Source organism: Artibeus jamaicensis, unplaced genomic scaffold, assembly GCF_021234435.1.
Source record: "Artibeus jamaicensis isolate MK-2021 breed Jamaican fruit bat unplaced genomic scaffold, CSHL_Jam_final scaffold_1964, whole genome shotgun sequence".
Classification (NCBI taxonomy): Eukaryota; Metazoa; Chordata; class Mammalia; order Chiroptera; family Phyllostomidae; genus Artibeus; species Artibeus jamaicensis.
The window spans coordinates 37,726,920-37,744,350 of record NW_026522030.1 but is presented as its reverse complement, the minus strand read 5'-3'; the positions used below and the strand labels follow the sequence as shown (position 1 = coordinate 37,744,350).

The 17,431-nt window shown below is 38.3% G+C and overlaps 2 protein-coding genes across 3 annotated transcripts in view; one reads left to right on the top strand and one right to left on the bottom strand.

Annotated features, from left to right (window-relative positions):
- Nucleotides 1–12,657, bottom strand: part of PTAR1 (protein prenyltransferase alpha subunit repeat containing 1) — a 59,548-nt gene extending 46,891 nt beyond the window's left edge. The window contains exons 1-2 of the mRNA XM_037157593.2: nt 12,452–12,657; nt 4,538–4,707 (exon numbers count right to left, since the gene is read on the bottom strand). Of these exons, the coding sequence (XP_037013488.2) occupies nt 4,538–4,707; nt 12,452–12,537 (256 nt within the window). The 5' untranslated portion in view covers nt 12,538–12,657. The remainder of the gene's footprint in view (nt 1–4,537; nt 4,708–12,451) is intronic.
- A 30-nt stretch (nt 12,658–12,687) lies between these two features.
- Nucleotides 12,688–17,431, top strand: part of CFAP95 (cilia and flagella associated protein 95) — a 109,496-nt gene continuing 104,752 nt past the window's right edge. Inside the window, exon 1 of one of the 2 annotated variants that reach the window (XM_037157601.2) lies at nt 12,688–12,777. The gene's annotated coding sequence lies outside the window, so the exon portion shown is untranslated. Of the gene's footprint in view, nt 12,887–17,431 lie in introns of both variants that reach the window. The other variant, XM_037157600.2, reaches the window with a different exon arrangement.

The following is a 17,431-nucleotide window of genomic DNA, read 5'->3' as shown; positions in this document are numbered from 1 at the left end:
AGCTGAATGGTATATCAAATGGCTGCAAAACTCAAATGATTTCAGGATGCAAATGAGTGTCAAAATGTATCAAAGCAAACCTGGTAACTAGCAACTGACACTGCTTTAGTGTCTGAAAGACATGAGGAGGCCGCAGTAAACTGGAACAAGCTGGCCTCGTCAAGAAGAGCAGAGGCTGTGAGCCCCAGCTAATTGGTGCTCTGTACCCAAGGCTTCTGATTTTTCAAGTGGAGACAGAATCCAGATTTCTATGCTAATTTTAAAAGTTGATCCTACTTTTAAATGTTTACCCAACGAATTAAAAACAATTTAAAAAGCATTATACAAGCCAAAACAAAATACATTTGTGTGTTAGCTTTAATCTGAGGGCTGAGAATCTACAACCTCTGGTACTGAATCTGAAGTAGAGGAAAAGACTGGTAATGCGGGCTGGGGACCGACTGTGAAGGCCCTTGATCACCACGCCAACTCTACTGACAATGTGGCATCGTGAAATACGATGAGGAGATTATCTATTTCAGAAAAAGCATCTCTCAAGCTATGTAAAGGGAAGTGGCATTTGAGAGCACTGGCTAGTGGCATGATGGACATGGATTACAGAAAAGACTGAAAATGGGGTAGACCAGCTATGAGTTAAAGACATTTGTCCAGATGAGAAGAATTGAACAGAAGACAGCTTTTAAAGAAACAGAACAATAATGGAATAGAGGCTGTGAGAAAGAGGGAAGAGCACAAGATGACGACAGAATGGCGGACTTGGAGACGAAGTGTGGGACAGAGCTGCGCTCGGTCAGGATTCGCATGCTGTGCACTTCTTTCTTGCTTTTATTTTTGTCATGGATTTCTCACAAATCAGAATTATAGTATTCTTCTCCCAAACCAAACATGGCTATTACCACATCAGACTTAAAAAAAAAAGTCTCTAAGCAATTAAACAGAGATGCTGTGATGGTTAATTTTAGTGAAACCATGGTTCAACTTGACTGGCTGCAGGTACCCAGATTGAATGTTACCTAACGTTACTTCTGAGCATGTCTGTGGGATTAGCATTGGTAGACTCAGCAGACTGCCTCCTCCAACTCAGGTAAGCATCACCCAGTCCGTCAAGGGCCTAAACAGGACATGAAGAGGAAGGAGGAATTCAACCCCCTTTTTTGCTCCCTGTTGTGCACTTGAGTCGGGACACCTCATCTCCTCCAGCCTCTGGAGTGGGATAAATCACTGGCTCCCTGGTTCTCAGGCCTTCAGACTCAAGCTGAATTACATCATCAGTTTTCCCGAGTTCCCTGCTTGCAGAAAGCAGACTGTGGGACTCCTTAGCCTCCATAATCATGCAACCCAATTTGTCATAATAAATCTCCTTTTATACATATAATTTTCTGCTGGTTGTTTCTCTGGAGAACCCTGACTAATAGAGATGCTTTCCAAACATCTAAGGAATTCAGCACATTAATGACAGCATGAATTCAGTTTGAGTAAAAAGAAAAAAAAACAATCCTAAGAATAATGGACACTTTCAGTTTCAGGATATGCTGTTAGGGGAAGCCTAGGGCTTGGGCATGATCAATCACACACTGGTATTCCTGAAATTGCTTTTAAATTGCTAGGTTTCTTCACTTGTCTCTTCTTATACGTATATTGTCTACAAAAACAACTTTAAAGGTATAGCATTTTCATAAAAAACTGCTTTTTCTGAAAATTTTTACTTTTTTTCTTAATAAGATTTATCTCTCTGTTCTAATTGCTTTAGTTCACAGGTTTGGAAGAATACTCTTATGTTAGCCAGGATTTTCAGGTATCATTTTCTTTCAAATCAGAAACTCATTTCCATATTTCTACTGATAATATGATATACAGTGTGAATTATAGGTGACACCACACTGAACTGCACTGTCCCCATGCGCCAAAAAAGTGAAACTGAGAACGGCTTCCATGAGGATGTAGGTCAGGACAGAATCAAGCTGCTTCTGCACACACGTCCAGTTGCATTGGAATTCCGAGTTCAGATGCCGGGTATGCCTGTGAGCGCATTTACACATGTTGTCTTCTGCCCAGGGTCCTTCTGGGCCTGTCGGAACTAAGACTACGCACGCAATGAGTAGACTCAGCAAAGCCAACTGTGCAGTGTCCAGAAATACAAGAAACAGGGGAATGAAGAGGACCTGGGAGGCTACAATAAGGCGGGGTGAGCTGGCATACACAAAGAGGCAAAAAATAATGATCTGAAACAAAAATAGCCCTTGAGATTTTAAAATTTCTTTTCTACAAAAACCATCATTCTATCACCCTCACTGAGTTAGTTATGTATTGACTCAATTATACATTTCTGTGTGCCAGAACACAATTTCAGCTGTTTTGAAAAAAAACAAAAAACAAAAACTTACAGATTCATAGGCTGTGTCTTTGCACCTTAATGTTACTGAAACCTACCATGAGAGTGATGGAATGAGGGAAAGTGGGTCTAATGATAGGCAAATACCTTTTTACCTTTAAGTTGATACCATAAACTTAGTATAGCCTTTTAACAAGATTATATAGATATGTATTTCAGAGGACTATACCAGGCAGACCTCCAAAACTTGGGAACTTATTAAAAATTGTGTATTTATTCTTACATGTTTAAACTTCATTCACCTTCAAAGTACTTTCCAATTGATGCAATACACCAGGGATGTCAAACTCATTTTCACTGGGGACCACAGCAGCCTCGTGATCGATTGCTTCAAAGGGCCGAATGTAATTTTACGACTGTATAAATGTAACTACTTCTTAACAGTTAAGCAAGAGCTCGGCACTGCCACTGGGTAAACAAGGTTCAGGGCCAGATAAAATACGGTGGAGGGCCAGATTCAGCCTGTGGGCCTTGTATATGCCACCTGTGCAATATAGGCATTGAGATATTTTTTTCCACTGCTCGAAACAGTTTTTTGGAACTTGTTGATTTTGATGCTTTTTAGTGCTTCTGTTGTTTTTGTTTCACCTCTTTCCATACTGGCAAAATGTTTCCCTTTAAGGACTTTCTTCACCCAGAGTAACAAAAAAAAAGTCACGAGGGGCGAGATTGGGTGAATATGGAATGTGGGGCATAGGGGTCATACCGTTTTTGGTGAAAAAATGCTGAACACAGCACAGTGTGAGCAGGTGCACTCGTAGCTCACCCATCATAAAGTGAGCAAACACACCGAAGGAGTCTTCTAAAAAATTCACTGAAGCTAAACACAGCCTCTCGCAACAATGCCAGCTGGTACACTGATACAGATAGGTTCCTAGAACTCTCAACTAGCAGGGGAAGTCTGTACTACAAGGGGCCTGCCCTCCAGAAGATAATTCCAGTTTTTGGGGGGTCCCCTCTCATATGAGTAAAAACACACAAAACAGAAATTATTTCACACAGTAAATCTTTAATCAGACTCCTTTTTTTCTACTGGTCTAAACAGGGAAGAGTGCTATTAATCTATTATGACAGTATCTTAAGGACAACGCTGAAAGGAATATAAGGAAATGGCTGTCACACCTTGGTTAACACTCCACAAAGACACTGTTTTTCACTCACTTGTAAGCTTCTTGAGTAAAGAGAACGTGTATTATTTTTTTCTTCCCCTACATTACTTAGATCAATGTCTGAGTAGGCCCTTGGTAATGGCTATCACTGCTAATTAAAATTCCCTAGGACACAGAGTTCTTATTCAAAATGAGCCACCAGGCATAGTGAGCACTTTTAAAGGTACCGCTACCTGTGGGAAGGGGTAGGAGCTTTACAAAAACATTTGAGAACATTGTCTTGGATGAGCACTCTCCAAAAAAGTGAGCCTTCAGATGTCCCTTTTACTGAAAGATAAACAGAATTCGTGTCTATGGAGGCTTAATATCACCTACAGCGTGGAAAGTAAGTGCAGAGAAGGGGTGGGAGGAGTGGGGATTGTCTGCTGTAGCCAAGAGGGGAAGAAGCAAATGCTGGGGTGGTTTTCTTCTGCTCATGTCTGCATAGGAACAGGACAGAGAGGGCCAGAGCTCAACTGGGCTTCATAGTGTGACGGCACCTTCATAAATCACTGAGTTAGTTCACAGTATAACCTCCACCATCATGCCTGCATTACCTCATTTGGACTGCCACTAAAATGAACTCTGCTGCTTATAAAGTACTAAAGGATTAGCAACCAGAGAATCTGAGCTTATAGCAACTACAGTCCTCCACAATAATTTTCAAACTTTTTCAGCCATAAGATATGTTCTTCAAATAAAATTTTATAAATGACCCCTATATATAAAAAAGATAAAATCAGAAATGCTCTGATTTATTACTGAGGTTGCAGTTGGTAGCCTGGCACCGTGCTTGAGGCACCTTCCACAGAATCACTGCGGGTGGAAAATCTAAAAACTACTTATGATTCCCAACTCCTCACTTGGTGAGGTTAAGCACCTGGCAATGAAGAGCCAGAACTAGAATGCAGGAATGCCCACAGCCAGAGAGGGTTCTTCCCACTATATTCCATGCTGCTTCCAACGAACAAAGGAGGAAGACAGAGGTCATACTTACCATCTTTGTTCAGCCATTGCTTTCTTGTTCTGTACAAAATGAGCTTGTTGTGGACATATGGTAAAAGGAACTTGACACACCAGCTTTCCACGCCAAGTTTGTTTTCAACCAGGACTATGGGACTCCGGTTATACCTGGCTTCAGGACAGGGGATCAGGCCAATTTCATCTCTTAATATGTAAAACATAAAAAACAAAGATAAGAATACTACCTTTTCACAATTTTCAATCCTACAGAATATTTTTAAAAATCCACATAGTTCCCTTTCCTAAAATTATCTAGCTCACATATTGGATTGACAGAAACTTAAAAAACCCACCAGTTTTTTAATATGACAACAGTACTGTGCTCCCTGTTTCCCTGTTGGCAGGACTAAAAATTGGTCTAATCTTTTGATTAAAATTTTAAAATGTCATTTCAAATTCTGAGGACACAGTCTTTGACTCAGTGATTCCACTGCTCAAAAATTATCCTATGCCAAAATATATAAATAGAATGTTGACTGCAATACTGCAACCAAACTGGAGTGAATCTAAATATGTATCAATATAAGAGTGGTAAAATATAGATGGCTTATCCATGTGCTAAGAGGTATAAAAAAATAAGATGGACCTGCACATGCTGGGATGGAACGAGAGCTAGAATCTATGAAACAAACAAACGAACAAACAAGAGCAAAATGACAAATACAGCGTACACTGCAAAGCCTTTGGTATAATTTTTTTTTAAAGATATAAAAATGCATTAAAAATTTTCTTGGAAGGATAACAAGAAACTTTCGGAGTGCTAAAGGATTTCATTTTTATAGTTTAAATTTTCTAATCACTTACAGGTATTATTTCTATTTTTTTAATGTTAAATATATTTGTCTGCTAATATATGTATGTGGAACAGAAACAAATGATCAATAAAAGTTATTTTGTCATTGAGATTGTGGACCAGCTTTCCTTTTCTTCTTTATAACCCTTTAAACCTTTTAAAATTTAAAATTTTTTTATCCTCACAGGAGGACTATACCTGACTAATATACCAGTATGTTGGAATCTCTGGTATTTCCTGGTGTTAGGGTTTTACTACATAAAGTAGAACATTTAAGAAAACAACTAGAATTACAGTTAAAAACAAAAAACCCTCAATGCCATTATTTCAACAGAGTTTGTTCTCTGAGGTCTAAAAACCACTTACAACACTGCAAAGAACTGCAAGAGTCAACAATATCAATGTTGGAGTAACAAAAATAAAAGTATCCTAGCTTCTGGGTATAGTCTGTTTTGGGGGGGGGGGAATAGATATTTTAACTTAAATTCACAATGTAAAAACCTAGTTTGCTCCATGTTTATACCCAAAATAAAATGCCCAACTAAGTGTACCTAAATGACAAAGCAGTTATCTGCACACACGCACACCATCCTGCTTCTATTCTTCTAACCAAATGAAAAACCAAAAATGCCATGGATACAGTAGGTACTCAATAACTGCTACTGAAAGGCTGATTATCCTTACACTTTGGTGATAATATTCAAATAAATAATTTTCAAAGAACATTGCTTCTTGATTCTGCAAAAGAACTACCTCTGATTTTCTTCTGATGCAGTGGGTCTGAGCCCTAGCTCTGTTAATGTGCTAGGGCTCAGATCATGTCACCTGGTGTCTGCAGATCTCATTTTCCTCATTTCTAAAATGTGCAATTGTACCAGGTCTCTAAATAAAGGCAATGGGCTGCTGGGTCTCATGCGACTTTCAAATTTTAAGACTGAGAAGCCTGGCTGCTATTCTCATGTAAGAATGAAAACAGCTTTATCAGAGAATGAGAAGCACTAGGAAATTAAAAAAAAAAAGCCAACAAAAATTAAAAGGCAGTAAGTGTGGAGACAAAAGCAATCGATCTTCTGAGGTCCAGGGTTCCAGCTAGTCTCCATTCTGCCACTGACAGTCAGTGTGAATTGGTCAAGTCATTTGTCATCAGTATCCTCATTTGAAACACAAGAGTAATAATGCCTTCCCTGTCTGTTATAAAAAACAAATAATACTTTGTAAAAAATGTGGTAAGCTATGAAGTGCCAGACAAAGATGAAGTATATTACCATTACTTCAGTTAAGAGCCTGAGGTCAAACTGAAAAGTCCCTTGCTTGACAGATACTGAGAAAGTGAGGCAAAGAATGTTAAGCTAAGCTTTTATCAAGTTATTTGACCCTAAAGATATAGTGCTTTGCTACTTCCTAAAAATATAACAAGTGCTTCAGACAGATAGGTAGGTCAGTAAGCTTCCAAATCACAGTGTGCTTGACTTCAGACGTCTATGTCTGGTCCCTTAGGTCATAGTCCACTTTTTTCAGACAATTTAGGATTCCAGAATCATTTTAAAATTGGAAGGGACCTCATTCCTTCAGTCTTTCATTTTATCAGATGAGAAAACAGAGGTCCAATAAGGTCAACAGGATCACCCAAGGTCATTTTGCCAGTGGCTAAATTAAAAATTGGGACTTTATAATACTTAGCTTCACACCCATGAAGCCACAGTGAAGATAAAGACATCAGTGAAGATGAGTAGGATTTAGATCAATTCCTTCTAGATTTCTGGTATTTAAATTCTAACTTTATACTCAAAAAAAGTTGGGAAACTTGGAAAAAACAAACTAAAAGTCACTTGTCATCCTCTACCACTGTTACATTTGGGTATGCATCCTTTTTTTCTAAGTACTTTATAGAATTGGGATTATATTGTACATACTTCTCTATAATCCTTTTAAGAACATAATTCATAGTAACCATTTTCCAACTAATTAATTCATATATTTTTCATGGTTGCAGTGAATGTGCTATGAATACTGAATACATCTCCAGTTACTTCCTTATGAAATAGTCCTAGAAATTTCTTAGTTTTGCCTTGGCCTGGGGGCTCAGCTGGTCAGTGCTGTCCCAGCTGGCTGGAGCGTCATTCTGTACACCAAACGGTTACGTACGGTTCAATCCCTAGTCAGGGCACATGTGTGAAGCGACCAATTGCTGTTTCTCTCTCACATCGATTTCTCCCTCTCAGAGATTTTCACTACCATCAAATTTCATTTTATATTTTTAGGTTTCTGGAAATTGAGATTCCTGGTACTTATAAGGATATGAAAGTAAATACCTGCATTACCAAGGTCATAGGATTTTTAAAGTCATGAAGACCTGGGACAATAATGAAGTTCTAATCTTTTTTGAGATACCACAATGCTGTTTTTAGGTTACCTTTGAAGGATGCTCCAAAGGAACAGCAACATGGAATGACCTGACACATTTATTTCAAAAGATGACATACAACAGAGTACATCTTGAGTGCTTCACTTCACAATGGGGTTTCACTGGCTTCCAGATGAAGTTCAAGGTCTACCTAACACTGATACTGACTTTGTTCCTCATGTTTAGACAGTTTCTCCTCTGCGTTTTTCAGAAACATCAATCAACTAGAATAGGCCCACTTATTATTCACAAAATCCAGGGTCTGGCAGAAGTAATGCCTGCTTGAGTTCAGATATGGTTCAGTTCCCTGTGGTTGACAGGGAATATGAATGTCTCCCTCCAGATGAACAGCAATTTAAACATTTTACCTAAAATGTCATATGATGTGCTTGAGTGTGATATTGTTTTGTTACAGAATTACATGCTTATGATTTTGTAATAAGAAAGGGGCATTATTTGTGCCAGAGCCTGTATTAACCAGCTTCCCTTTGGGAGGGAAGGACAGTCCCCCAAAACTAAAACCAAATCTTGAAAGGTGGAGTGACTAAAAACAGCCCAAGGACTCAGGACAAATCTTTTAAATCTGATAGGTATTTTATTTTTGTTTCTTCTCAATCTGGAATTTTTTTCCAGAACAACCAAAAAGGAAAATTAGCAAATCTAAAGGAACTGCCTTTGTGTATCACTGAAATTATATTACTGACCTTATATAAAAAACACCTACACAAATTACTACTGTTTACTGTTTGTTGTATGCAACATTTTATGTTAGGTTTTAAATACACTATTTCATTTAATCTGCACAATAATCTTAAAAAGTAGAAATTTTAACCCCATTTTAAAAATGAGGAAAGTTTCTTGTCTACGTCCATCCAGGCAGTAAATGACAGCTAAGATTCAAACCCAGGATTGTCAGACTTCAAATCCAAACTTTTAGGACTAATTATACAATTGTTAGATAAAAACCAGGTATAAAAAGACTATGGTTTCTGATTTTGCAGACCATCTAAAACTGCCTTTCATTACTACGCTCTTACTAAAAAATTTTTATTAGGCCCTACCCACCACCTAAGAAGTGCGCATTTCCCTGAGGCAACTCTTATCCACCCCTCCTGGCTCCATTTAATTGTTATTTTCTCAGAAAGAATGATCTTGACCATCTAATCTGGATTAGGCCTTTCTGTTATTGTTCTTTCAAAGAATCCTTTTAGGCTTCAGGGATCTTTTCAAAACCTGTGTATCGATTCCCTTGAAGTTCCACTAGAGCTGGGACTGTGTGTGATGCGTTCACCAATGTACAGCCTGCTCCTTGGCTTGTATACCTGGAGACTAGCATTGTAAACAGAAGCGCTGTTTTGCTGAACGCATGCATGGAATGAAAGAAATTAAACCAGACAGTCAACGGACTTCTATAATCTTGCCCTACTCTATCTTTTCTGGGGTAGTAGTCATCGGGATGCCCTACTCTATCTTTTCAATCACGTTTTGCTATTTGGGGTTGATTTACTGTTCCCTGTGGAAGTCTTTGGCTCCCTCTGAGAACAAACCCTACCTAGCCTTCAAAGTTCAGCTCAAAACCCACTTACCCTAAGAGCTTTGGCCAAGACACACCCAGCCTCCCTTCTAAGACTCACAAAGCACTTACTCACCAGACTGCTAGTCCAGCCAGCCTTTCTCCTTCACCACTTTGCAGGTTTTAACACATTGTTCCTGCAGGTAGGTCTTAGGTCTCTATCTAGACTTGCACTGTGCAATACAGTGGTCGCGGGTACATGTGGCCATTATGTATAAGTCAATTAAGATTAAATAAAATTTAAAAGTCAGTTCCTCATTTGCATTCACTGCATTTTAAGCACTCAATGACTGTATGTGGCTAGTGGCTACCACACTGGACAGAATAGGTATAGAACATTTCCACCATCACAGATATTTATGTGAATGCCTTGAGTATAAATGTACTTTATACTTTTTCTTATGCTATACTGTGAATATCAACAGCACCCTGTAAATAGTGCAAGTTAAGTAAATATTTAAAAGTAATGAAAAATAACTTGCTGGAGATGTTTGACATGAGCCTAATTCCATTGTAAACAGTTGTCCTTCACTTTAGCACAGAGTCTGTACTTTAATCTAATGCCAGTCACTGGGTCAGGCTTTCAGTTGTTTTTCTAATAGTAGTCTCGAGTCAACCACACAAACACTCCTATGATATTTTTCAGTTCATGAAGTGTTTCATATCCATCATTCACACAGTCCCTGAGAAACACAGGAGGAATTCAGGTTAAGCCTGATATTTTTACCCAGGAGCAGCTAGGCGCCAGATACTGTGTAAGGTGATTTTCCTGTGTTCTCAAGAGCCTCACTAGATCAAGAGGAAATTGAGGCTGAGAGGTCTCTTATCCATACCTACCACTAACAAAATCCACACCTCAACCACTACATCTTTGATTCCTCCTGGATAGATCTCTCTACAAAGTCGGTATGTTTAATAGAGTGGATATTGGCTAATACAATCGCAATCTATCTCGTGTTTGGAGAAAAAAGGAAAACAAAAAGTAAAGAATGAAAACTTTTTTAAATACTGAAAACTGAAATTAGGTACTACCTTTCAAGGTAAATATTGTGTTTTTTCCTTTTTTATCTAAAAATATAGTCTCTTTTTCTTGGAAAAAAAGGGCTAGATTGGGGAAGAATGGGCAATTTTGAAAATTCCAAATTGTAAAAGGTGCACAGCAATATTATTGAAGATATCATTATTGTAGGGAATATGTAAATGTAGCTGAAGACTATTATGAAACAATGAGTTAAGCTATTTAATTTTTCAGACCTATATTATATATCATTATTTCAAATGCCCATCTTATTTCATACTTCAAAATCCTGAATGACCCAAATGATTATTAATAATTGTAAGTTTTGCATTGATAGAGCATATTAATGAGATTTCACCATAAAAAATATGATTAAGGAAGGTATTAAAGTCCTTTGAGTTTCAAGAAATGTGATCCAGAAGAACTGGGATGCATTCCAAACAGCAGCACTGTGTCAATCTGCCAAGCCAATGAACACTCAATCTGTTTCTTAAAATATAAAATACCAATGCTTTGCTAATCTACCTCAAAGGAGAGAAACTAAGATGATTATTGTACTTACTAGACTTCTTTCTAACCTCTGCTATAATTTCTTCCAGAAAAATAACACCAATGAGGAGGAATTAGGCCCTTCATTTTTATGAGTTTTTATTTTTTTGAGGATGTCTCTTATTTGCACTAAAGCTCTCTTTCTGAAAAAGGGACAGAAAGAGTGATAAACAAGGCATCAAAGCATTCTTTAGAAGGCTCAGTACCCTCTATGGTTACTGCCAGGAAATCATTCCAAACACTCTTTTTGAAAAAGGCAGCAGTCACAGGGGAAAGGAAGTGGATGTTGTCAGAGGTGGCAGGTGTGTTTTGAGGCCACAGTGTTTTGTTTTTAATGAGGCACAGTTGCAGGTCTCCAATTGTGTGCCACAAGGGAGCATGGCATCTGAGGGCTTCTTAATTCTTCTATAAGCACCACCTTGAAGGAAAAGAACATTTATACATAGGCTTGGCCTTTCTTTTAGGCAGAAAAGCTTAAGGAGTTAGAACGCTGACAAAGAGTAACTCATGCGTTCTAGTTGGTTTTTTTTTTAAACATTAAACTCCATTAACAAGAGATAAAGTGAAAATAATATAAAACTAGGTTCCAAGTTTCTTTGGTGGGGGGAGGGACGAGGGATGGGAAAATAGCTACAATCTTGCTTCTCTCTCTTTTGTAAAATGTAGCTATATCTCTCTTCAGTAGCTTCCTTTTCTCTTGTTACAAAGAATTAGCAAAAAGAATAATTTCTCCTGGTATCTTCCCAGAGTACTCCAAGTAAAATGGAAAGGAAGGAGAGAAGATACAGTGTTTCAGTACTGTGTTCCTCTACTTAAAGAGGGAAGCAGCGTTTGGATTACGGAAAAAAAAAAAAGTTAATTGCTTGCTCCCTGTTACTATGAATCAGCTAATGCTAAAAAGTGTAGAGGTTTCATCTATTTTACATCAGACCCATCCTATGTCTACAAAAGCTATACTCTTGAGAATCCTCTCGTCACCTTCAAAACAACGTTTCACTGGAGTCCCCCTACAATCTTGGGACAAGCGAGGTGAAAGTCAAAAGCAGCCTCAAACTACCTTCGTTAGTAAACTGGAGGGATTTATGGCCCATTGAGGATAAGATGATCAGTAACCCCCTCTTACCAGCGCCCGGGATGAACCCGAAGAGAGCTGTGTTTACGACACATACAGACCTACACCGTGTGTGTGCCCGGGTACCTCGAACGGATGTAGGGTGTGGACACTCGGATAGTCTTTCGAGTTTCCTGAACTCCCGGGAAAGGAGGGTGCGGGGGGGAAAGAGCGAAGCAGACTCGCTCTCTTTTGATTTCCCGAGGTCACTTCTAGGGACTCCACCGCGTGCGCGATCTGATAAAGGAAACCGGGCTCCGAGCCCGCGGCGATCCACGGTGATGCAGCCGCGACCTCCTCCGGTCCCCTCCGCCGAGGGGCGCGCGGACCGAGACCCGCCGTCCTCCCGCCGCCGCGGGAGGTCGCCTCCAAGCTTGGCCCCGCCCCGATCAGCCCCCGAAGACCCCCGGAGACGGCGGCGACGCCTGCGCGCAACTCACATGTGCGGGTTCCTCCTGAAGGCGTTGGTGATGTCCTTTACCACCCGCTGCACCAAGACTGCCACCTCCTCGCTAGTCTCAGCCATGTTGGCTGCGGCCGCGGCGGCTCGGGCGCGCCTCTGGGACAGCGCCGCACGGCCTGCGGGAGTTCCGCGGGGAGCGCGCGCGTGTGCGCCGGTTTGGCGGCGAATCCCGCCTCCGCCCCCGCCACCGAGAACTTCCGGGTCAGCCCTCCGGTGGCCCGAGCGTGGGGCGCGCCGGGCTCGGTGTGGCTCGGTTTGTCTCCGACTTCATCTTACTTCTTGGCGTCTGAGAAGATGCTGCAGGTCTTTTATTGCTAGATTATCTCCGGTCTCTGTCTTGCACATTTCAATTTCGAGTCCACTCGGGGCTGAGGGCTAAGTGGTCCTGAAGTCACTCCTTCCAGAGCTAGAGGTCGGCCTCACACCGGACCCCCACCCCACCCCACCTCCTTTCTTTGTTATTAAGCGTTGCCAGCCAGGTCCAGGGGAGCTGGGTTTGATTGCGAGTGCAAGTTCCCTAGAGCAGTCCCTTTTGAGAGCTTGTTTGCTCTGTTTTTCCAGCGGTAGGGAGTAAGCAGATGGTCCGAGACGCTCCAGGCAGAATGAGTCTTCATTCCACCTTGTTGGTAACTTCCTTTCCCGGGGTAATAAATTTCGGCCTCTGAGAAGCTGTTTTCAAAATACCAGTTTAAAAAAATTGACTAATGCATTAAAGGAAGAAATAGGAAAAAAAAGGAAAAGTTATTTGTCACCAGTACATAGGAAATAGATGTACAGTACTGAAATATTTTTTAGATTTTCCATGTGGAGTGTATGGTGGACCCTTCTATTTGCCACAGGTTCAACCAACCTTGGATAGAAAATATTTGGGATAGTTACTATTGTTGCTGAGAGTACTATGTAATTAGGCCTAGAATGGTTAGTTCTAGTATGTTGAACATGTAGGAGGGGAGACCCCCCAAAACCCAGAATTTATTTATAAAAAAATTGCATATTTATTCTTGCACGTTTAAACTTTAGTCACCTTCGAAGTACTCTCCATTTGATGCAATGTACCTATAAAGACATTTTTTCCAGTGCTCAAAACGGTTTCTGAACTTGTCAATTTTAATGCCTTTTAGTGCTTCTGCTGTTTGTTTGTTTGTTGTTTGTTTCACCCCTTCCAACATTGGCAAAACATTTCCTTTTGAGGACCTTTTTTCTATCCAGGAAAACAAACAAAAAAAAGTTACTCAGGGTGAGATCTGGTAAATAGGGAGGGTGGGGCCAGGTGTCATACTGTTTTCCGTTAAAAACTGCTGAACACAGCGCAGGGTGGGCAGGTGCCCTGTAAATCAATCACCCATTATGAAATGGGCACACCGAGTCTTCAAAAAAAAATTCAGTGAAGCCGAAATGCAGCCTCTCACAACAATGCCAGCTGGTACCTGATACAGATGGGTTCCTAGAACACTCACCTAGCAGAGGAAGCCTATGCTACAAGATGCCCATCCTCCAGAAGATAATTCTGGTTTTTTGGTATCCCTCTTTGTATAAATTGTCATACTCTCTAAATAACACAGTGTAACAACTATGTACATAGTACTTACATTGTATTAGGTAATTACTTAATCGAGAGATGATTTAAAGTATGTTGGAAGATATGCATAACTTATATGCAAATACTATGCCATTTTCTAAAGAGGAACATCTGCAGATTTAGGTATCTGTGGGGGTGGGGGAGTGGAACAGATCCCCTGCCCACACCAAGAGACAACTATACTACACTTCATTTTGCAGAAGGTTTGGTGTCCTTTCAACACTATGTCACTTTTGGAGTGAAAAAAAATTAGTAGGAAAAAGAAGATTTCTAGTTCATTCAGGTTTTAAGATGCCATGATTCAAATTTTTATATAACAGATTTTTTCCACCCTTCTGTAATAGAAAAAATCTGGGTGTCTTCAGTTTTTTTTTTTTTTTTTACTTGATCCTTGAAATCTGCATTTTTATAATACCTATTTTAAAAAGCAAACTTATGGTCTGTTTAATGTAAAGATGTATGTTGAGCATTTAAGGTAGGGTTCATTGTGAAAGTCAAAAGCAACTATTGGATGCTAAATTTTAAAGCATTGAATAAGAAATACAAATTAACTATGCAATCATTGATAGTCCCTGTGGCTCTATTTATAAAGGATAGACCTGCCATATGAACACTGGACATATGTTTCTAATAGAAATAAGCTGGCAGATTCACAAAATGGTACAAAAGCAAGATGGGACAGGTTTTAATTAGTAAAATTGAACAAATCTTAACCTCCTGACAAGTTCTCATATGAGGCAGCATAGTGAGCAAATGTGTGTTTAGATTTCAAGGCCCAGGACAACTTCAAAGACCTTAGTATAAGAATGTGATACCGATTCTTAAATGGTTTGAGTTAACTGATGTCTTCTTCCTCTTCACTTAATGAAACCCTTGCATCCATTCCTAATAAAAGTAAAAGATAAATCCTGACTTCTTGGGGGGCAAAGCTCAAAACAGCATGCTCAGAAATATAATTTTTCAAAGACTTCATTTTTATCTTAAAAATTGATAATGAAAAAACCCAAGCTTTGTCCCTAAAATCTGAAGCAAAATTGATATTCCAGAAAGAGGAATTCCTCATTTGAAAGGCATGAATTGTATCTCATGTTTCTTCTAATACTTCACAAATTGTTTCACTCAGTAATGAAGGGTCTACTATATGTATAAATCAAACTTTTTAGAACTGAAACTTATTAGCTTAACAATAACCCACAACCTTTGGACCAACTTAAAATTAGAGCTGATTAGAACTCTGATCCAACCCCATAATTTTGAGGTAAGGAAGCTGAAATTGAAAGAAATTAAGAATTAAAATTTATGAGACTTTATATATCAGAATAGGATATGATGAATTTATCACGATTTTGTTGAAGGACTAAAACATTTATGTTCAGAGGTCTGAAAGATATATTTACTGATAATATTGAAATACTGTAAATAGCTTAAATGCCCCATAGTGGAGCTTGATTAAATTATACTAAATCTATTTGATGAAATATTATTTACTTATTCCAAAGCACAATAGAACTAGAAGAATATGTTATCAAGCTTTGAGGGAAGGTATGTTTTATAGGAGAATTTTACTAAGTAATGCAAAGAACAAAATACATTTTTTGTAACTTAAGTTTGAAAAAGTATATGTTAATAAAGACATGGATATATTTATTTGTTAATTAGCCAAGTAGAATATTCATTGCTTATACATATTAATTTTCTTAGCGATTTATTGATTTTTAAGTTGACGATGCCTCTTAATTATTTTTAACCTGGCTGTGAATGTATTTTGACAATCTTCCCACACCTTCCCAAATCATGTTTTTCATATTTTAGAGGACTGTTTGATGATAGAGGAAAAAGTAGATGTGTAATGACAAAAACAAGTACTAAAACAACACACAAAAGAACCCTAAACTTACAAATACAAAGTGAATTGTGCGTAATATAAATATAATCATATATAAAATAAATTGGGAGGATATACATTAAAATGTTAACAATGGTTGTCTCTGTATGATTGAATTAATTACTGGAGATAATTAAGATCTATAAATATACATTATTTATACTCTCCTGGGTGTTCCAAACTTTCTACAATAAAAAATCGTGTGTGTGTTGAGGGGCCCCGTGGGGAGGAAGACACCGAGGTGGTTTTAATGACAGGGTGCATGATTACTTCGTGAACAGTTGGAGATGACCTTGTAATCTGTTTCCATCTTCGTTCTGTATTATTCTACTCGCATGAATATATTGTGTTGTTTATTTACTCCATTTATTTGGATTGAAGTCCATTTTCTCACAATAATACAGATAGGGCAAAAGAGGGTTTACAGTTTTGAACACACAAAATAGAGTTTATTCATGTATTATTGTTTATTAATTGTTATATTACATTCCATAAGAACAACAGTGAACCTAATTTTGCCCTACCTGTATTATGTAGGGTAGAATATAAATAGTATTAAACATGTGTTTATTGTGTATGGACTATTGCAGGGAGAAAACCACAACTTATTTTCCCATTAAAAAAATGAAGTGCTCAATTTTAAATGTTTCATTATTATACTGGCATTGTGATTAACTATATACTTTATAGTATGTCAAGTGTCAGTCTGATCACTGTCCTAAAATTTAAAATGCAAGAACTTACTAATAAAGAAATATGAGAAGGGAAACGCGGTAGTCAAAAAGTCACAATATTAGTGTCTTTTAATGAAATCTTAAGTCAACAGGAGCAATGTCATATTTAAAGTTTTGATTAAAGACCATTTCAAGAAAATGAGTAGAAATTAATATCTGATATTCAGTGACAATATTAAACTCCTGAGAGTTTTGATGTAACCCTTGCCTCAGTGTGTAGGTTTATTTTCCCAAATGGAAAACTTCATATGTACTAGAGCACTATTTTTTAAAAGTCACAAAACCACCCATGAGTACAAATGTTATCTATTATTATTATATTTAATTGATATCTCTATCACTTCACTGCTGTAAGTGTTGAGGTAAAAATAGGAAAATGCATGTGATTGCATCTTTAAACTGTGCAGCACTAATCAATTATTACTGATTTCTGAGACTAAAGAAAGCACAGTGAGTAAATCAGCATTAAAACAATAGTAAACTAAGACTAAGTTAAATACTTTCAATGTGAAACTTTAAAAAATATTTCTAAGAAAAACTATTATACTGCAATCACAATTAATCTCCTAGTTAAAACATGAACTTTTTTTAACCTGACAAAATTGGCAAATGTTATCAAGATGCTAATCATGAAGATGACTTTAAATGAGCAGTCAACGCTGATGTTAGAATCCATGTGGATTCTAGCTGATGTGGATCCTAACAAGAATCCATCTACTGTAGTAGAGAGAGGATCCTAAGTTTTTTGTTGCATGATAG